Source organism: Phasianus colchicus, chromosome 36 (assembly GCF_987193195.1).
Source record: "Phasianus colchicus chromosome 36, bPhaCol1.hap1.1, whole genome shotgun sequence".
NCBI lineage: Eukaryota > Metazoa > Chordata > Aves > Galliformes > Phasianidae > Phasianus > Phasianus colchicus.
The window spans coordinates 301,117-322,925 of NC_143471.1; the positions used below are offsets into that span (position 1 = coordinate 301,117).

Below are 21,809 nucleotides of genomic sequence, written 5' to 3' on the forward strand. Positions count from 1 at the left end.
AGTGTCGATCTGCCTGGGGGTAGCGAGGCCCTACAGAGGGATCTGGACAGGCTGGATAGCTGGGCTGAAGCCAATGGGATGAGTCTCAACAAGACCAAATGCCGGGTCCTGCACTTTGGCTGCAACAACCCCAGGCAACGCTACATGCTTGGGGCGGAGTGGCTGGAAGACCACGTAGAGGAAATGGACCTGGGGGTGTTGATCGATGCTCGGCTGAACATGAGCCAGCAGTGTGCCCGGGTGGCCAAGAAGGCCAATGGCATCCTGGCCTGCATCAGGAACGGTGTTGCCAGCAGGAACAGGGAAGCGATTGTGCCCCTGCACTCAGCTCTGGTGAGGCCGCACCTCAAGTGCTGTGTCCAGTTTTGGGCCCCTCACTGCAAGAAAGACATTGAGGCCCTGGAGCGGGTTCAAAGAAGGGCAACAAAGCTGGTGAGGGGTCTGGAGCACAGGCCTTATGAGGAGCGGCTGAAGGAGCTGGGATTGTTCAGTGTGGAGAAGAGGAGGCTCAGAGGAGACCTTATTGCTCTCTATAACTACCTGAAGGGAGGTTGTAGTGAGCTGGGGGTCGGCCTCCTCTCTCATGTAACTGGTGATAGGACTAGAGGGAATGGCTTCAAGCTGCGCCAGGGGAGATTTAGAATGGACGTTAGGAAATACTACTTTTCTGAAAGAGTGGTCAGGCACTGGAATGGGCTGCCTAGGGAGGTGGTGGAGTCACTGACCCTGGAGGTGTTCAAGGAACAGTTGGATTTTGTGTTGAGGGATATGGTTTAGTGAGTACTACTGGTGATAGGTGGATGGTTGGACTGGGTGATCTTGGAGGTCTTCTCCAACCTTGGTGATTCTGTGATTCTGTGAGGTGTGGGGGCATCCTTGGAATCCAGCACAGAAGGACCGAGCACGTGCAAGGACGCAGAACCCTCCGCTAGTGGAAAGTGAAAATGTTGTTTCTGCATTGAACGTTGAAAAAGGGCAATTGATCTAAAGAATTAAGCTGTAACACATCCTTGGCAATAGCTGATGTGGAAAGTAAGAATACCATATACATATTAGTAACATATTTTAGAAACATAGTTACCGAATTACCTAACAAATTCTTTCTCACAAAGCTGCAATAGATTTTAAATGTTCTAAACAATGTGGGTAATAGTATTCTGAACTAGGAAACATACTGTAAGGTTGTTCATTGGACCGGCAGGAAGTGAAATACATGCAACAAACTTTCAAGGAGTCAGGGCCTTTACACAAAGCAGAACTGTCCCACTCTGTGGGAATGTTAGGGTGCCACAGGCAGGCTCCAAGATACTCCCCTCTATCCTCCTTCCGAGCTTATCTCTATGCAAGGACAGATGAATGATCAGAACAATGACCCAGTGTAAAGGGCGCAAATGTTAGGGGGGTAATTAAACAATTAAGAGGCTATGTTTATGTTTATGTTGTAAAACAGACATCCGAAAGTTATGACCAAATGTTTGTTAAGAAAGCAATTGTTAGAAGGCAATTAACCAATTAAGATATTTGTGTTTGGGCGGCAAAGATTTGTGTTTACTTGGTATTTGTACGATTAGTGAAGGGTGGCAAAAGAGTGTGAACCTGCAGTACTCAGCCAGTGAGGAACCAGGGGAGAAAGAGATAAGCGTTGGGCAATAGGGGATAAAAGACGTAACACTGTTTTCTCTGTGCACTCCTGCTTGCAGGAGGCCCGCCGTTGCAATTGCGAATAAAATTTGCTTTATCAGAGAAACCGTCCTAGAAAATTATCTGGATATTTCCAACACGCTGGTGATCTCAGGGAAAGTACTGAGTACGTGCGCACCGTCTGGTTCTTAACGCTAGGATAGCGCACAGCGTTATTCGGAGAAACGGGACAGCCGCCGCCTGTACCAAGCGCCTAAGTCTGCAGAAAAGCATCTGCTCTCGGCAGCCAACGCCCGGCTTAGCAAGGTCAGCTCCGCAGCTGCGGATCCAGCAGCCCGCGAAAGCACGTCGCTTTTAACGCAGCTTGTTTCCCTTCATTCGATTCGCCTCCGAAAGCTCCTCCTTGCCCGCGCCCCCAGCCCCGCCCGGGGAGCCCCGCCACGGGAGGCTGCAGGCGCCGCTAGTAGTAACGCTCCGCGTCCCGCAGGCCCTCCGGCGCGTCGGCCAACGACGGGCAGCGCGGCCCGCGTGGCCCGCGCCGCAGCAGCTCGGCCAGGCCAGGCCCGGCTCCGCCGCTCGCTCCTCGTACGGCCGCAGCACAACGGCCGCGCCGGCCCGGCCCGGCCCGGCCCGCCGCGCCCGCCATCGTCATCACGCCGCGCCGGGCGTCATCACGCCGCGCCGCGCTCCCATTGGCTGCGCCGCCGCTCGCGGAGCTCTGATTGGGCGGCGGACGCGCGTTGGGCGGCGGTTGAACGCGGCGCGGGCGGCCGGTGCTGTCGCGCCGTGCGGGAGCGGGGCTCGGTGCGCTCGCGCCGTTCCTCGGCCCTCATGGCTCCTGCCCGCAGGAAGGCGGCCGCGGCCACGGGCGCGCGCGGCAGGAAGCTGAGCGCCTTCCTGAAGGACTTCGACCGGGAGGGTAGGCCGCGGGCGGGCGGGCGGGCCGAGCTCTGCGCTCGGGCCGCGTCCGACGCCGCGTCAGTCCCCGCAGCGAGGAGCCGGGTCGAGCAGCTGCGGGCGAGCGGGGAGCGCCTGGTCAAGGAGATGGAGAACCTGTACGACGTGGAGCTCCTCCGGCTGCCCGTGGCGCTCCGCGAGATGAACTGGCTGCAGTTCTTCGTTAGCGGCGGGGGGCGCGGGCTTCCCCTGGAGCGGCGCTCGGCGGCCGTCGCTGAGGAGCGGTGGGACGCGGCGCGCGGGGCTCGCGCGAACAGAACGCGAGTGGGCGCGGGCGGGTGCGCCGCCCCCTCTGCCCGGGGCCGCTCGCTCGCCGCCGGAACGCCTGCTGTGCGGCGCCCGCTCCTGCGGCGGCGTTGCGGCGCGGCTGCGGGTGTTGCGGGAGCTGTCCCGGCTGCGGACCGCAGCGACGCTTCCGAACGAGTGCGTCTTCTTTCTAGCTGAAGGGGGAAGCCGGAAAGTCCTGGAAGAGGCGGTGACGGTAGGTATCGGGCACGAATAGGAAACTTTCCGCGGCGCGTGGTGCGTTCCTGGAGGAGACGAAGGCTTTGTGTATCCGCAGGAGCGCTGCTGCGATAGCGCGGGTTACGCACGCGGATCTTAACTGCGTTAAGGCTTAGCGGGAGGAGATGCTGTGGTGTCCCCTGCAGGGTTTGCATGCTCGTGCTGCTCCTTGCCCGGCTTTGCGGGCCTGCTTAGTTTCACGCTAAGGGATCGCTGAGGTTGGAAAGGACCTCTCAGGCCGCTTCCAAAATTCCTGGATGATTGCGGTTTCCCCTCTGAGCCCGTTGTGTAATCACCGCAAGCCGCTTACTCCAAGTGGCATCAGAAGCACGTCATGTGGAGGGGGCCTTTCCTTGAAACGTCCAGTTTGAACTGGTAATCAAAGTGTTAAAGGGAGCCGCGCTTCAGTGCTGATTATTGACGAAGCAGCTCCTCAAACTCCCTCATATGCTGTTGGGCTGTTGGGCCAGGCCCCAAATAATTTGTGCCTCCGTAGGTGTGCTGGGGCCGCAGCCTTCCCTCTCTTCAGTACCTGCCTAACCTCTCAGGGTTCCACGGGAGTTTGGGAGGGGAGTTCCGTGACACCGGGAGTGTCTGCTTCTCTAAGTTTTCTCCTGAGTTCCTCCACACCCTCTGCCACTCAATGTTACCCGGCTTTGCAGAAGATCCTGCCGACCGATACTGATACTGAAAAGCACATTCCGAAAACATGACAGTGTGAACAATGTGATTGTGTTGGTTGGGACGTTCCAGAGATGTTGAGGGGGAGAAAAGGAAAAGCGTGGGAGGAGGGAAGCTTGGAAACCTGTTGAAACATCTCTCTGCCCATCGACAGATTTGCTGGGAAGGCAGTGGGGGGCATACAAGCAAGTACTTCAACATGGGCGGATGCCCCCGCAGCACTGCCCATGGCTCAAGGCAGGGGAGGTGTCCCTGCGGAGCTGGAAAAGAAGTGCGTTGGAAGTCTGGGGAGACAGGTGCAGTTTGGGCGTCCTGGGTGAGGTTTGGGGTCCTGGGAAACTTTGTGGCCAGCGTAAGGGCTTTGGGGAGTGTTGGGGGGATGGGCCACTGAGGATTTCTGAGGGGGGTCTTGGAGCGTTCTGGGCATTTGGGGAGGGTTTTGAGGAGGTGTGGGAGCATCCTTGGAATTTTGGGGAAAGGCTGCATAGCTCGGTGTTGCCATCGTGGATCCTATTCTTCTTCAGGGTGAGATGGGGGTGCAGCGGGAGCCAGCAGTGTTCTGGGCTGCATTAAAAAGGGGTGGCCAGTGGGGAGAGGGAGGTGATTTGCCCTCCTCTACTTGGCTCTTGTGAGGCCTCATCTGCAGTACTGTGCCCAGACCTGAGGCCTCTGGCACAACAAAGACGCAGAGCTCTTGGAACGAGTCCAGAGCAGGACCACTAAGATGATCAGAGAGCTGGAGCACCTCTCCTGTGAAGAAAGGTTGAGGGAACCAGGCTGGTTTAGCCCTTAGGAGAAGAGAAGGCTCCAGGGGAACCTCTGGAACTGTGGCCTTCCAATACTTGAAGGGGGTGTATAAACAGCGGGGGGAATGACTGTTTACAAGGGTGGATAGTGATAGGAGAAGGGGGAATGGGGAGGTTTAGGTATGACATTAGTGGGAAGTCTTTCACTCTGACGGTGGTGAGGCACTGGAACAGGTTGCCCAAGGAGGCTGTGGATGCCCCATTCCTGCAGGCATTCAAGGCCAGGCTGGATGTGGCTCTGGGCAGCCTGGTCTGCTGGTTGTCGACCCTGCATGTAGCAGGGGGTTGAAACGAGATGGTCATTGTGGTCCTTTTCAACCCAAGCCATTCTATGATTCTATGATATGGTTCTACGACTCCTGGCCTGTCTGGGCCGGACTGGGCAAAGAAAAATTGTCTGGTGCCACGTATGCACTCCAGAACAGAGTGAACGACAAGAACACGTGTACTTCATTTACATGTATCTTTGGTACAAGCTAAAAAAGAGGGCAACCAAATCATTATGCTGGTGGCTGCACACGGCTGAGCTGGCCGTGCCAGACGGAAGGGACTTTCAGTGCACTTCCCCGCTGGGATTCTCTCCCTTGCAGGTGACGCTGATCAAGCCCCAGGAGCCCCGGGCGGCACGGGGCTGGAACTGAGAGCTCGGTCCAACTGCAGGTGGCGGCAGCGTGCGCTACAGCTTTTTCCTGGCTGGAGTGCGAGGTGGAAAAGGCGTGGAGGGCGCGGCTTCAGGCCAGCCGGGAGATGTCACAGCACAGATGACATCACCCGGAGCCCGCGTGCTGTCACAATGCGCTGCCATGACGACGCCGGGCCCTCCCCAAGGACAGCTGCCCGCCGGCTCCAGGCACCTCATTCGTGAGCTGTGCTGCCCGCAGCCGCTCGCCGTGCGCTGTGCCCGAGAGCAGCCCCAGCAGCAGACCAGCTCAGCCTCTTCGCGCTCGTCCTCCAAGGCTCTCAGAGGAGAGGGAGAGCTCCAGCACGCTTCAGGCTGCAGAGCCCGGCCGCAGGATGCGGGCTTAGCTCCGCTGTGCGTGAGGGGCGTGCAGCACGAGACTGGCAGGACTGCCGTGAGCAGGAGAAATTGCTGCTGGCCCTTCTGGCTTGGGAGCTGCAAGCCACGTGGCGGGCGGCTCGCGGCTGGGCAAAGGAGACAGCCCTCTCCTGCCTGCCCCTCTGGGCTCCGAGGGCCGGGGGGCAGGAAGCAAAGCTCACCCGTGGCCTCTGCCAGGGCAGCCTGTCACTAACTCCTCTGCTCTTGCCTTTAGGTTTGGAGGCACGTGCCTGCCAGCATGGACGGAGCCTGGGTGGGGACGTGGAGACCTCATCGCCCACGCGGCCTCATCTCGGCCCAGTTCCCCAGCCCCGGGCCCCAGTACTCCATCCCGGGGACAACAGGTACAGCGGCCATCCCCAGGGCGGGGCGCGCATCAGGGACATCACGGGGCAGAGCAGCTCCCGAGCCTTTCCCCGTTCCGGCAGAGCCTCCCACAGGCTCAGCTCGGCAGCTGCACAGAGGCGCTCTGGGGGCTCTCGCTATGGAGTGCCTGCACGCGTGGTGCGGGAAGGCCTTTGGAAACTGCTGGCTACAGGCAGCGTGCTGGCCAAAGCTCCGCTCTCTTTTTCCGGTGACTTTGCAAGGCGCTGGCTCAGCCGTTTGCACTCAGGGGCTGACTCTTGTGCGCTGCGAGGCCCCGCACGGCTCGCCTCCGTTGGTCTGGGAGGAAGAAGTCACGTGGGAAGGGAATGTCGGGAGGCCAGGCGCCTAACTGCGCCTAACTGCTCCACAGGAGCTTGAAACGTGCAGCTGCTCAGGGGTGTGCTCTCTTCTGCTTTTCCTCCTAGGTTTCGTGGGCCACAGCCCCACCAAAGCCCGTGCCCCCGCATACACGTTTCGCGGGACCAAACCGCCTGCGGCCGAGAGCTGCGGGCCAGGTCCCTGCTACTTTGTGGAGCCCGCCATCACCAGGAACGGGAAGTACGTGGCTCCGGGCGCCCACCTTTGCGGACGACCCACGACGGAGACCACCGTCACCCCCGGACCCAGTGAGTACCACTTCTGCAGCGCTTCCCCCACACAGGACGAGCACGGCAGGACATAGTGGCGGGGCATGGAAAAGCGTCCCCGCGTGCTGCCTGGGTCCCCCAGCAATCCTGCAGCTCTTCAGAAGACCCTTTCCTCGGGCCATTGTCTCTGCGGCTGCAGAGGGAGACCAGCGCTTCACAGCTTTCTTCCTCTTCTCCTCCGCCCCAGGTGACTACCGCACCGAGGCAGCCAACAGGCACATCTTCAAGTGCCCACCGGTGCAGTCCATGGCCTTCCGGCGGGAGCCCCTGCGTACAGACCGCCCTCCAGGTATGCCGACCCTGGCAAAGGCAGACCCTTCAGCCTGAGCATCGTCCAGGGCCGGGCTGCTGCCCAGCACCAGCAGCGGGCCTACTGTGCAGCCTGCGCAGCGCTGGGGCCGCTAGCTTTCTGGCATGACCAACACCTCTCGGCCCGCAGAGGCTCCGGCTGCTCGGGCTCGGAGCTGCCGGCACTGGCCCAGTGCCAGAGTAGAGGGAGGAACTGGCAGAGGGGCGAGACCTCCCACCAGCAGGCTGGGCAGGCTGCCCCTCTCTGCTGCTTCCGTCTCCTCCAGCCCCTCGCGCACACGCTCTCTGCTGCTCCTCCTGCAGGTCCGGGCACCTACACACTGCCCAGGCTGATGGGCCCCAATACGGCCTACACGTTGGCCAGCCCCTGCTACTCCATGAGGGGAAGGAGCCAGCGCGGCCGCTTTGACGAAGACCTCGCCAAGGTGAGCTCTGCTGCTCCTCTTTTCCATGTTAGCATCCAAAGCTGGGCTGCTCTCCCTGTGCCACAGGGGCTTCCAAGCCTGCTGCACCTTTGCTTAACGCAGGCTTCCAGGGAAAGAGAGAGCCTTGAATGTGATCCCAGCCCCGTGCGCCCATGACTCTCTTGCAGACTCCGGGTCCTGCGGCGTTGCCCAAAGTAGCTGTGGATGCCTACAAGACCAGGGCGCCCGCGTACACCATGGCGGCCCGACCAAAACCCGCAGAGGGCAAAGCAGCGAAGCCGGGGCCGGCAGACTACAGCGTAGGCCGGGTAAGGCAGCTAGCTGCTCAGCTCTTCCCCTCTGTTTCACAAGCACAGCCTTCACGCCTCTCCCCCTTCCCCCGAGGCTTCCTCCGGCCAAAGAGCTTCTGGCCGCAGGGACCAAGTGCCGGACAGCAGGCCTGCTCCCTGCCCTCGTGCCACCTCCGAGCAGAGGAAGGGACAGACAGCACAGCATGCAGCTTTTCCTCCCTCTGCTCCCTTTCCCTTCACGGGGCGTGCTGGTCCTTCACAAGCTCTTCTGGGGGACGCAGCTCAGAAGGGCTCCAGGCGGCACGCCCCCAGCGGAGGAGAGTTAGCTGCGAGGTCCCAGGTGCACATCCAGCCCTCTCCGAGACAGGAGGTGCCCGTAAGCGCACCTCCTGTCAGGCCAGCCCAGCTCCCTGAGCCAGCTCTGCTCCAGCTGCAGCGGCCCTGCGCTGGCGCTCAGCCCTGCCCAGAGAGGCACCCGGGACTGTCTGGCATCGGGAGGGGTGCGGGACAGCAGGGTGCGAGGGCAGCAGAGAAGACAAGGGCCCTTGTGGATCTGCCTTTCCTTTTCGCCCTTCCAGGTGACGCTGATCAAGCCCCAGGCGCCTGCATCCACTTTTGGAATCCGGCACTCCCTCTACACAACCCCTCTGATTGTGGAATAAAACAGCCAAGTCTGGAAGGCCGCCTTTGCTTTCCTGGGACGGAAGGGGACGGGAAGACACCAATCAACTGCCGATTTCCACTTGATTCCATTTCTCTCTATCGACTTGGGCTTTTGCCCATTTTACTCTTGAACGTTAACAATTGGAGTAAGTCATCAATAAAATCAACTCAACACCTATATGTATGCTTTCCGGTTACTCCTTTTTCCTCGCCGCTGCACACAGGAATGCACCAGCGCTTCCTGAAGCCTTTCAAACTTCAGTGCGTTGGAAACCGCTGATGCTTGCTTGGTCAGCCGTTTGCATTACTGATGTCTGCCACGTGCTGAAGTAAAGACTAAACGAAGCAAATAGCAAAGGGAGGCCGGCCGTGGGCGGTGCATCCCTTCCAGCGCCGACAGGTAGATTTTAGGGAGATGCCCGGGGCTTACAGGACAACGGTTCCAATGTTGGTCCGACCAGTTTGTTGCAGATCTTAATCAGGGAGATGGGGAAGGGGAGGACGGACACTATTATGAATGAGGGGAACGGGGAAGGGAAGGGGGGCGATAGGACAGATAGGAAAGAAGCAGCAAGGAGTCTCTATAGAAAGCAAAAAGGAGATAGTCACCACCGTGGATGCAGCGTGGTTCATAGTTCAGTCATTGATCTTCAGTAGTGGTGGGTCGTCGGGCATTGTTGTTCTGTTGACGACGACGGTGACAGCACGGCGATGATGGCAACTCCTTTCCAGTGGTAGTACCAACTTATAAATTTATAAGTCCAAAGTGGTTGAGTCAGTTGTTTTTGGGGTGAGAGCTTCTGGCTTTTGGATCTCGGCAGGAACTCCTTTTGTTCCCATCTTCCGGGCCTTGCCAGCAGATAAGAGGGAGCAGGGAGGCGCCCACTTGTATCTTGCCTTCACAGGATACAATGGGATCATCCCCCAGTCTCCTGTAGCAAGCTGGACTTCTTTGGTCACAGCCTAGATCTTCCACCAGTAAACAGTGCTGAGCACTCTCTTCCGAAGGCAAACAGCTAAAATTGTCCACACAGTGATGTTGATTGCCACACGGCAACACCCATCACTCATCTCCTAAACAAGTCAGTCTCATCACAAGAAATACCTCAGGAAGCAAGCTTTGAGCCCAAACAAGATTGCTTGAAACTGCTGTGCAAATGACCGTTCCTGGTGGTGGGGAGAGAGAGAAAAAAGAGAGAAAGAGAGAAAGAGAGAAAGAGAGAAAGAGAGAAAGAAAGTAAAAGTAAGCAGAAGGGAAAAGAGGGGTGGGGAGTAAGGGGTGTTAAATGTTACGCAGTTGTTAGAAGGGACTTCTTGGGCTTGGTTACAAAGGTTGCCCTGATCTGTTGGACTGGTTCATCATCAGTTGAAGTGGTTACAAAGTCCATGGAGGATACCGCTGGTTGTATAGGTTGAATCCACCATGGAACCACACAAGGAACAAACACAAGAGTTGCAACAGCACACAAAATAGGATGCGTTTCACCCGTGGGCAATTTGTTTAGCAACTTCTTCATTATCATTCAATTTTTAGACAACAATTAGAATCATTCATTTTGCCACAAACACCAGCCGGTGGCTCTTCAGCAGTGGTGACACCAATGTTTCCTAATGAAGAAAAGGTAGAAAGTGAAAAGAGACAACCATCCATTTGGCAACAGCCATACATTTAACAAGAACCAATAATGACAGATCAATAAGTAAAACAAATAGAGCTATTTGTGTCAGCTGCGTAGCCCACCCAGGAACTCCCAGTGGAAGCCAGGATCCAGATGGGAATTCTTCAGTAGAGGTTGTGGTGTTTCTCAACGGCCATACAATAGGACACTTCAGTTAATTCACCAAAAGCGTATCTAGTCCAATTTGACAGTATGCGGACTTGCCATGGAATGTTTTCTAAGATGATTTAGTGTCATGAGAACTCTCCACTTGAGCATTTCCAAAGCAATTCAGGTGCTGAGAGATAGAGCTCCTAGTTTGGCAAGTTCAAGTACTGTTACAGTCTACAGAACTTTTCACAGGAAAGCGTGCGACAGTAGAAAGCGTCAAAGAGGAGTAATCCCAGAAACATACACATCTCTTATCAAAACTTAGGCACCTTCCAACAGCCGTGTTTGGGATGGAGCTCCTGGGCTGGTGTGACACTGGAAAGCATCGGTGCAAAAGGCTTTATGACAGATTTCTCCTGTGCCCACATCTGACAGATATTAGATGGGTCCCTTGATTCATTTCCCAGTTTGTTAGGAATTTGGAAACACTGTGGAGGACTTACGTGCAAATCATAATCAGTTTGATAAGAAGCGCTCAAAGGAAATGCTATCACTGTGCAGGGAGTATCAGGAAGCGAGGATGACCGCTAAGAACTCTGAACCCAGTTGTGAAGTTTAACAGATCCGAGCACTGACGTCAACCACCACCCACACCCACACCAACGCAAAACATAACACTATTGCAACCAAAACATGTCATCAAGAGGTATATTCAGTATTCTAGCGTGATCAGATCTTCTGTCACAAAACACGAATCAGCTATCAGCCTTTCTGTGTCCAATCAAGGTCCTGCGGGGATCTTCTGTAAAATGAAACAGGACACCGACTGGCCCTTTTTGGGCTTTGTTAATACGGTTAAAAAATGAGGGAACAATTCAGCAAGTGTTGATTTTATATTCCTTTTTCGGGGTGTCTTTAGCCTCCCAAGCACATTCGTTAAGGGATTCCATTACGGTTAGGGAAACCGGCCTCAGGTTAGCTGAGTCAATCGACACAGTCTGGCCAGGGAGATAAGAGGGTTTCCCTTAGCTTCTCAGCCACTGAACTGTGTGTGACTCACAGGGATAACTGGCAAGAGTGGTGAGGCCTTTGGACAGAAGGTGTTAAATCGAGGATCTCTTTGTTTCGCTTTGTGGTGAGCTTTCTAATGCATCCACTCTTCACCGCCCCCACCCCGCTCACTTGGGAGGGGTGAAGACATCAGGTTTCTAATGGCTTGGATAGCCGCTCAGGTTCCTCGGGAGAGGCCCTAGGACCTGGGCTCAAGATGGTGCTTGCCTCAAGATTCTTGAGCCTCTGTTCTGGCCACCAGTTAACTAATGTCTCTAACCTGACAGTGGCTAATCCATTCATCAGATCTCGTGGAACACCCTTGTGCCAGCCCTGTGTCCCGAGACAATTACCCTTATGATCAATATGTCGCCTACCTGTTTTTGCTGACAATGAGACCCTTCCAGTCCCACTGAGCTTTGGCCTAGGAGGCCTGGGGGCAAGGCTGACTGCTGCAAGCCTCACTGCCCTTGGCTCCAATTTCCTGGAGGAAGAAACCACTGGAAGAAACCATATTTCCTCCCATAGTTAATTGACTCCTGGGCAACCTCCCCCCATGTCCGTCCTCTGTATCCTGACCGCAGATGGTTAGAGGTTACGGTTTCCTCTAACACTGCCCGGCTTCTTTCTGCCTGAGACGTAGCCTGTATCTTTCCTTGCAGTTGTGTGCCTATGGGTTTCAATGATCCTGGAAGCCCCCTAGTTAAAGTAGGCATTCTCTCAGGATCAACAGGCATCATCATAGATGATTCATGGTGTGGCTGCAGCTCTCTATCATAACACCATTTGGAGACAAGCAGCCTTTGGAACAGTCTCTACTAACTGATCAACTGCTCCAGTAATAGCAACTCCAGTAGCAATGGGGGGTTGTTGCTGGAGGGGGGAGAAGCTGAGAAGCGAGACGACTAACTCCTGGCTTCTCCATTGCGCTTGGCACAGACGCAAAAGCGTGCGTTTGTTCCGCACCTTTCCTGTGGATATGACAGTACGGCGGTTGTTCTGAAGCCTTGACAAGACTGCCACAGCTCTATTACGGTGCAGAACCAGAACTGTAAAGATCAGGGTAAGGGCTGACAAGGCAGACTTCCTGGTGGGTGTCTGCTACAGACCACCGAACCAGGATGAAGAGACAGGAGCAGCACTCTAGGAGGTTTTTGGAGTGTTTGGAGGATAACTTTCTGACGCAGCTGGTGAGAGAGCCGACGAGAGGAGCTGCCCCGCTTGACCTGCTTTTCGCAATCGGAGAATGTCTGGTGGGAGATGTGGAGGTCGGGGGCTGTCTTGGACGGAGTGACCATGAAATGGTAGAGTTCTCAATTCTTGGTGGAGCCAGGAGGGGGAACAGCAAAACTGCTACCTTGGACTTCCGGAGGGCGGGTTTTGAATTCAGAAGGCTAGCAGGGGGAATCCCCTGGGTTTCAGACTTAGAGAGTAAAGGGGTCCAAGACGGCTGGTCGCTCTTCAAGAAGGTAGTCCTAAAGGCGCAGGGCTGGCTGTCCCCCCGAGCCACAAAATGTGCCGGCAGGGAAGAAGACCAGCATGGATAAATAGGGAGCTATTCTTGAGGCTCCGGGAGAAAAGAGAATCTACCTCCTGTGGAAGAAGGGACGAGTGACTCAGAAAGAGTACAGAGAAGTTAAGATGTGTAGAGAGAAAATCAGAAAGGCAAAAGCCCAGCTTGAACTCAACCTGGCCGCTGGCGTTAAAAGGAACAAGAAACCCTTTTAAAAATACATGAACGATAAGAGGAGGACTCAGGAGAATCTTCATTCTTTACTGGATGAGGCTGGGAATGTGACCACTGAGGATAAGGAAAAGGCAGAGGTTCTGAATGCCTTCTTTACGTCTGTCTTTGAAGGTGACACCAGCTATCCTCAGGCTACTCCGCTCTCTGACCCGGAAGTCTGGACTGGAGTGTGGACAGAACCCCCCCGCGATTCGGGAGGATGCAGTCAGAGACCTACTAGTCCAGCTGGACTGTCACAAGTCCATGGGGCCGGATGGGATTCACCCGAGAGTGCCAAGGGAACTGGCGCAGGTGATAGCCGAGCCGCTCGCCATTATCTATCAGCGCTCTTTGTTGACTGCTGAAGTCCAAGAAGACTGGAGGCTTGCCAATGTGACTCCCATCTATAAGAAGGGTTGAAAGGAGGATCCGGGGAACTACAGGCCTGCTAGCCTGACCTCCCGGTGCCAGGGAAGGTTATGGAGCAGATTGTCTTGAGGGAGATCACGTGGCATCTGTGGGACAACGGGGGATCAGGCCTAGCCAGTATGGGTTCATGAAGGGCAGGTCCTGTTTGACCAACCTGATCTCCTTCTATGATCTAGTGACCCGCCTGGTAGACGAGAGAAAGGCTGCTGATGTAATCTACCTAGACTTCAGCAAGGCCTTTGACACTGTCTCCCACAGCACTCTCCTGCAGAAGCTGACAGCCCGTGACTTGGACGGGTACGCTCTTGGCTGGATAAGGAACTGGCTGGAAGACTGGGCACAGAGAGTGGTAGTGAATGGAGCTAAATGCAGCTGGTGACCGGTCACAAGCGGTGTTCCCCAGGGGTCGGTGCTGGGGCCTGTCCTCTTCAATAACTTTACTGATGACCTGGATGAGGGCACTGAGTGCACCCTCACTAAGTTTGGGGATGATGCCAAGTTGGCTGGAAGTGTTGATCTGCCTGGGGGTAGCGAGGCCCTACAGAGGGATCTGGACAGGCTGGATAGCTGGGCTGAAGCCAATGGGATGAGTCTCAACAAGACCAAATGCCGGGTCCTGCACTTTGGCTACAACAACCCCAGGCAACGCTACATGCTTGGGGCGGAGTGGCTGGAAGACCACGTAGAGGAAATGGACCTGGGGGTGTTGATCGATGCTCGGCTGAACATGAGCCAGCAGTGTGCCCGGGTGGCCAAGAAGGCCAATGGCATCCTGGCCTGCATCAGGAACGGTGTTGCCAGCAGGAACAGGGAAGCGATTGTGCCCCTGCACTCAGCTCTGGTGAGGCCGCACCTCAAGTGCTGTGTCCAGTTTTGGGCCCCTCACTGCAAGAAAGACATTGAGGCCCTGGAGCGGGTTCAAAGAAGGGCAACAAAGCTGGTGAGGGGTCTGGAGCACAGGCCTTATGAGGAGCGGCTGAAGGAGCTGGGATTGTTCAGTGTGGAGAAGAGGAGGCTCAGAGGAGACCTTATTGCTCTCTATAACTACCTGAAGGGAGGTTGTAGTGAGCTGGGGGTCGGCCTCCTCTCTCATGTAACTGGTGATAGGACTAGAGGGAATGGCTTCAAGCTGCGCCAGGGGAGATTTAGAATGGACGTTAGGAAATACTACTTTTCTGAAAGAGTGGTCAGGCACTGGAATGGGCTGCCTAGGGAGGTGGTGGAGTCACTGACCCTGGAGGTGTTCAAGGAACAGTTGGATTTTGTGTTGAGGGATATGGTTTAGTGAGTACTACTGGTGATAGGTGGATGGTTGGACTGGGTGATCTTGGAGGTCTTCTCCAACCTTGGTGATTCTGTGATTCTGTGAGGTGTGGGGGCATCCTTGGAATCCAGCACAGAAGGACCAAGCACGTGCAAGGACGCAGAACCCTCCGCTAGTGGAAAGTGAAAATGTTGTTTCTGCATTGAACGTTGAAAAAGGGCAATTGATCTAAAGAATTAAGCTGTAACACATCCTTGGCAATAGCTGATGTGGAAAGTAAGAATACCATATACATATTAGTAACATATTTTAGAAACATAGTTACCGAATTACCTAACAAATTCTTTCTCACAAAGCTGCAATAGATTTTAAATGTTCTAAACAATGTGGGTAATAGTATTCTGAACTAGGAAACATACCGTAAGGTTGTTCATTGGACCGGCAGAAGTGAAATACATGCAACAAACTTTCAAGGAGTCAGGGCCTTTACACAAAGCAGAACTGTCCCACTCTGTGGGAATGTTAGGGTGCCACAGGCAGGCTCCAAGATACTCCCCTCTATCCTCCTTCCGAGCTTATCTCTATGCAAGGACAGATGAATGATCAGAACAATGACCCAGTGTAAAGGGCGCAAATGTTAGGGGGGTAATTAAACAATTAAGAGGCTATGTTTATGTTTATGTTGTAAAACAGACATCCGAAAGTTATGACCAAATGTTTGTTAAGAAAGCAATTGTTAGAAGGCAATTAACCAATTAAGATATTTGTGTTTGGGCGGCAAAGATTTGTGTTTACTTGGTATTTGTACGATTAGTGAAGGGTGGCAAAAGAGTGTGAACCTGCAGTACTCAGCCAGTGAGGAACCAGGGGAGAAAGAGATAAGCGTTGGGCAATAGGGGATAAAAGACGTAACACTGTTTTCTCTGTGCACTCCTGCTTGCAGGAGGCCCGCCGTTGCAATTGCGAATAAAATTTGCTTTATCAGAGAAACCGTCCTAGAAAATTATCTGGATATTTCCAACACGCTGGTGATCTCAGGGAAAGTACTGAGTACGTGCGCACCGTCTGGTTCTTAACGCTAGGATAGCGCACAGCGTTATTCGGAGAAACGGGACAGCCGCCGCCTGTACCAAGCGCCTAAGTCTGCAGAAAAGCATCTGCTCTCGGCAGCCAACGCCCGGCTTAGCAAGGTCAGCTCCGCAGCTGCGGATCCAGCAGCCCGCGAAAGCACGTCGCTTTTAACGCAGCTTGTTTCCCTTCATTCGATTCGCCTCCGAAAGCTCCTCCTTGCCCGCGCCCCCAGCCCCGCCCGGGGAGCCCCGCCACGGGAGGCTGCAGGCGCCGCTAGTAGTAACGCTCCGCGTCCCGCAGGCCCTCCGGCGCGTCGGCCAACGACGGGCAGCGCGGCCCGCGTGGCCCGCGCCGCAGCAGCTCGGCCAGGCCAGGCCCGGCTCCGCCGCTCGCTCCTCGTACGGCCGCAGCACAACGGCCGCGCCGGCCCGGCCCGGCCCGGCCCGGCCCGCCGCGCCCGCCATCGTCATCACGCCGCGCCGGGCGTCATCACGCCGCGCCGCGCTCCCATTGGCTGCGCCGCCGCTCGCGGAGCTCTGATTGGGCGGCGGGCGCGCGTTGGGCGGCGGTTGAACGCGGCGCGGGCGGCCGGTGCTGTCGCGCCGTGCGGGAGCGGGGCTCGGTGCGCTCGCGCCGTTCCTCGGCCCTCATGGCTCCTGCCCGCAGGAAGGCGGCCGCGGCCACGGGCGCGCGCGGCAGGAAGCTGAGCGCCTTCCTGAAGGACTTCGACCGGGAGGGTAGGCCGCGGGCGGGCGGGCGGGCGGGCCGAGCTCTGCGCTCGGGCCGCGTCCGACGCCGCGTCCGTCCCCGCAGCGAGGAGCCGGGTCGAGCAGCTGCGGGCGAGCGGGGAGCGCCTGGTCAAGGAGATGGAGAACCTGTACGACGTGGAGCTCCTCCGGCTGCCCGTGGCGCTCCGCGAGATGAACTGGCTGCAGTTCTTCGGTAGCGGCGGGGGGCGCGGGCTTCCCCTGGAGCGGCGCTCGGCGGCCGTCGCTGAGGAGCGGTGGGACGCGGCGCGCGGGGCTCGCGCGAACAGAACGCGAGTGGGCGCGGGCGGGTGCGCCGCCCCCTCTGCCCGGGGCCGCTCGCTCGCCGCCGGAACGCCTGCTGTGCGGCGCCCGCTCCTGCGGCGGCGTTGCGGCGCGGCTGCGGGTGTTGCGGGAGCTGTCCCGGCTGCGGACCGTAGCGACGCTTCCGAACGAGTGCGTCTTCTTTCTAGCTGAAGGGGGAAGCCGGAAAGTCCTGGAAGAGGCGGTGACGGTAGGTATCGGGCACGAATAGGAAACTTTCCGCGGCGCGTGGTGCGTTCCTGGAGGAGACGAAGGCTTTGTGTATCCGCAGGAGCGCTGCTGCGATAGCGCGGGTTACGCACGCGGATCTTAACTGCGTTAAGGCTTAGCGGGAGGAGATGCTGTGGTGTCCCCTGCAGGGTTTGCATGCTCGTGCTGCTCCTTGCCCGGCTTTGCGGGCCTGCTTAGTTTCACGCTAAGGGATCGCTGAGGTTGGAAAGGACCTCTCAGGCCGCTTCCAAAATTCCTGGATGATTGCGGTTTCCCCTCTGAGCCCGTTGTGTAATCACCGCAAGCCGCTTACTCCAAGTGGCATCAGAAGCACGTCATGTGGAGGGGGCCTTTCCTTGAAACGTCCAGTTTGAACTGGTAATCAAAGTGTTAAAGGGAGCCGCGCTTCAGTGCTGATTATTGACGAAGCAGCTCCTCAAACTCCCTCATATGCTGTTGGGCTGTTGGGCCAGGCCCCAAATAATTTGTGCCTCCGTAGGTGTGCTGGGGCCGCAGCCTTCCCTCTCTTCAGTACCTGCCTAACCTCTCAGGGTTCCACGGGAGTATGGGAGGGGAGTTCCGTGACACCGGGAGTGTCTGCTTCTCTAAGTTTTCTCCTGAGTTCCTCCACACCCTCTGCCACTCAGTGTTACCCGGCTTTGCAGAAGATCCTGCCAACCGATACTGATACTGAAAAGCACATTCCGAAAACATGACAGTGTGAACAATGTGATTGTGTTGGTTGGGACGTTCCAGAGATGTTGAGGGGGAGAAAAGGAAAAGCGTGGGAGGAGGGAAGCTTGGAAACCTGTTGAAACATCTCTCTGCCCATCGACAGATTTGCTGGGAAGGCAGTGGGGGGCATACAAGCATTAGCAGCCTCGGGAGTGTAACTTTTGAGGCTCAAACCGTGGCACGCTGTAAACAAAGGCCAGACGGGGGACCCAGCTGTGCTTTTGGGGCTGTTGTATGTATACACCCTACAGTGATGGGCACGCTCTGGGCAGCGTCTGCCAGTACGCCTCTCCCAATCCTCCTTGCATTTTAACATTCTTCAGGGATGGTCATAAAGAAAAAAAAAGAACCAAACACGATATAATCACTCTCCATTGGCTGCTCCATCATCACACACGGAGATCACCGTTGTCTTCTCTCCTGCTAAGGTTGCTCTGCTCCCCTGGAGTCATAGAATCATAGAATCACAAGGTTGGAAATGACCTATAGGATCATCTAGTCCAACCGTCTTCACACTACCACTGCTACCACAAGCTACTAAACCATATCTCGCAGCTCCTCGTCCAGATGCCTCTTGAACACTGCCAGAAATGGCGACTCCACCACCTCCCTTGGCAGGCCATTCCAGTGCCTGACCACTTTCTGAGAGAAAAAGTTCTTCCTTAAGTCTAACCTAAACCTCTTCTGGTACAACTTGCGGCCATTTCCCCAGGTCATTTTGCAGAGCCCCGCGCTGTAGGGGTTTGCTCCTAGGTCTCTGGAAGAGCACGCGCCTCTCAGTAAGCTAAAGCGTTGCTGTGGTGGTTGAACAGCAGGGAGTAGGTGAAGCGTGCTCGCAGCTGCCCAGCAAGGCGTGCTGGCACTGAAGGGCACCGAGATCTGTTATGTCCAGAATAATGAGGAAGGACCTCTTTTGAGCACAACAGAAGAACGTAAAGATACAGTTACGTTAAATAGTTATATATGTGAAATAGTTATAAAGATTTTGCCTGCAACTTTGACTTATCACAAACTCGCGCTACTGATCATCCTGACAATATTATGACTTCTTAATCCTAGGCAGACTTGGGAATAACAGAAATAAACAAGCTGACAGCAGAATTTATCCAGACTCCCTTGAAAATCATCACGAAAGGTCAGTAGTTAACATTCTGTGAATGCTGATTTGGTTCTTAGCTACAGCCTTCGCTACGTTTAAAGACAAGGATGTAATTCTACCTTTATCCCTGCGACCTGAAGTAGTTTTACTTGCTTTAATTATGTCACGTTAGGTTTTTTTTTTCCTGTCTACTTGAATAATGCTTTCTTCTTTTTGTAGGAAAATCTAAACAGGGTGTTGAAGCTACTGAAGAAGCAGCAGAGGTTCCTTTGCTTCCTCCAGCAAAGAAAGCGAAACACGATGACCAACTTCTTCTGGAGCAAGCAGCTGCAAGTACTAGTCCAAGAAACGGAAAGGTAAGTAGCTGCTCTTTGTGATGGCTTTTATTCCCAGGATATAAACTATGTACCGAGACGATGCTGATGCCTATGATGGGACAGCTGTGCAGGATGCTGTAAGGGTGTCTTTGAAAAAGCTGTTGCTTCCTGATCATCCCAGTGATGCTGGAAGCTGGCTTTCGTTGGCAGGTAGTGCTGCTACTTGTGGCAAGCAAAGTGACTGGTGCTGCAGGTTACCTCTGCTTTTATTCCTGTTGTACTTCTGCACGTGAGAGTCTCTTCCTTCTCATCTGAGCGGGTGTCTTCAGCGTTGCTGTATGTAGGGAGTGATACTCCCTAGAGCAGAACGGCCTGGGTCACGTTGAAAATATTTACCAATAATGGTTTTCGGTTTTGTAGTATATGAGTTCTGCTGTGGGCAATGGTAAATACATGAACCGTCCTAAGTCAGAGTAGAAGTTAACGTGGTCCGTTATCCTCCTGAAGTTCTACAGCTGAGCTTCGGGGAAAGGATGTGAGAAGTAATACTCGAATGGGGAAGGTCTCAGAAGTTTGTCCCGTGGCTTGTTTCAGACTCTTGTGCTGCAGGAAGGAGCCTGCTGAGCCAAGCGTTTCGTATGGGAGCATTTGCTCGATGCGGACTTGGCTGTCACAGGAGAAGGAAATGACTGACTTGGCAGCTAATGTGTTTCAGGTGAGGACGTCCACTAAAAAAGCACCAGTGTCCAGGAGCAGAAGACCTCCTTCAGCAAGAGTGAAACGCAAGAGTAAAAGGTAACGGCGATGAGTTTTGTGGCAGGATTTCAGAAACAGAGAGTAAAGGTGCGGTGCTAACGTAGCTGCTGACTGGGGTGGTGCGTGGCCTAGCAGGCTGGGTGATGTAGGCATGCCGTGCTGTATAGGGTGATCTGTGAGAACCTTGGGTTGTCTCATCTAAGTCTTTGGTAAGACAGTGCTTACGTGTCTGTTAAAATTATTCTTCCGAGAGCAGGGCTCTACTTACATGCTTCCTTTTAAGCAGATCAAGCAAAAGCAGCTTTATCACTCCAGCTACTGGCAGAAATCTTGATCTCTGTGCTCGAGGAGGCGCTTCCATCGTCACACCCAGGTCTGATTCCAGGTTTGTATTCTATTGCATTTCTCTGTAAGTGCCTTGCTGCTTGCTCCTTACGTCTCGGTTGTCTATATGCGGGATATTTTCCAGCAGCGCTTTGAACCTGCAGTGGAAGACTTTTGGTCCAAGTGCTTTAAGCAATCCCAGTAAAATTCCTCACCTGTTGCTTTTTCCAGATTTTTCAAGACGCCGGGTTTGCGCACACCCACAGTAAATGAACGTGTTTACACCATCTCTGCTAATGGCAGCCCCCTTGCTGATGGCAATGATGTCTTCATTACCGTTCCTGTTGGAGGAGGGGAGGTAAAATCAAATTTGAGTCTGTAAAATCCATGCAGCAAGGAGAGCCTGTGCCTTCTTGGAGGCCTTATCAGTTTCAAGGGACTCCCTCCTGTTCATCCATTTTCGCCCGCTTACTTGTGCCACCGCAGCTTATCAGGAGGTAAATGTTGCTTAAAAAGAACCTGAAGAAATTATTAGTCACAAGCAGGAGCTGTCTAGGAATTCTGGTCTAAGCAGAATGCAGACTGTTGCTTTCCTGCGCTTTTGAGTAATGCTGAAAGTACCTTCTGTTCACAGCGGTACATCGGGATGAGCTGGTCATCCAGGTACGGGATGAGCTGGTCAAGCTGGATGCGGCTCTTGGCACGTACGCGGCCTCCCCGTGTGCATGGAGTTGTTTTTTTTTTTTTGCTGCTTCTAGCTGCTGCAGCTAAACAACCGTGAAACCTGAGATTTGGTGGTGTTTGGCTTCTTACAGAGTATTCATTTAACAGCAAGTGGTCTGACCAAGAAGAATCTTCTTCGTCTCAATCCAGGGGCACGAGGCATTATGAAGAATCTGTCTGTAAGTCTTTCCTTTTTTTTTTTCTGTTCGGGACCTGAAGCTGTAATGCAGCATTGTCTCTGTCCTTAATTGTTGTCCTTAACTGTTGAGGTACTGAGCTGTAACAGAAGATTCTTATTTCAAGTCTTGTATCTTAACTCCTACCGCTGGTGAAGAAGCAGCATGAACTGGGAAGGGAAAGAAGGATAAAACCTCACACTTGTAGAAAAATAACTGTTGTCAGCATTTTGAGAAACTGAATCGAAACTAAAGGTGTCTTCTGCTTCGAGTGGAAAGCGGAAGTGGCTGTGGGTTATAATCTCTTTGGCTATTGATGAATTTCTTTCTTTCTAGGTTCGTCTTGCACGAGCTTGTAGCAGTGCAAAAACCCATAGGTGAAGAGCAACAAATGTCAACACCTTTTGTAAACGTGGAACTACTATAAGCCTGAAACACTTGAACTGAATAGCAGAGGGAAATTCCAATTTGGTTAAACCAAACGCTACTGCCACGTGGGCTGCAGAAGGGGCAGAAGGGATTCTAGTAGTGTGCACAAGCAATACACTGCAGAGAAAAGAACTATTGTTTAGCCACTCCCTGGAGGCACACGGGGCTCAGACAAAATGGGAAATGGATTTGGGTGATGAATGTGGTTAGCTATTAGCTGCCAGGTAACTGTGATTCATGCCAGCTACAACCAAATCACTCTGACAGCTGGAAAAGGACGATTGAATATTAACAGCGTTGTCAGTTACACGGCAC

General features: G+C 54.5%; 1 protein-coding gene across 1 annotated transcript; it reads left to right on the plus strand.

Moving 5' to 3' along the window:
* The first annotated feature begins 16,304 nt into the window (after positions 1 to 16,304).
* On the plus strand, positions 16,305 to 21,806 carry LOC149913514 (borealin-like). Its single transcript, XM_090129323.1, has 8 exons — positions 16,305 to 16,532; positions 16,580 to 16,915; positions 18,730 to 18,805; positions 18,989 to 19,125; positions 19,802 to 19,881; positions 20,129 to 20,227; positions 20,398 to 21,068; positions 21,402 to 21,806. Exons 1-7 carry the CDS (start codon positions 16,305 to 16,307, stop codon positions 20,546 to 20,548), a joined length of 1,107 nt encoding a protein of 368 aa, XP_089985449.1. The 3' UTR covers positions 20,549 to 21,068; positions 21,402 to 21,806.
* The last annotated feature ends 3 nt before the right edge of the window (positions 21,807 to 21,809 follow it).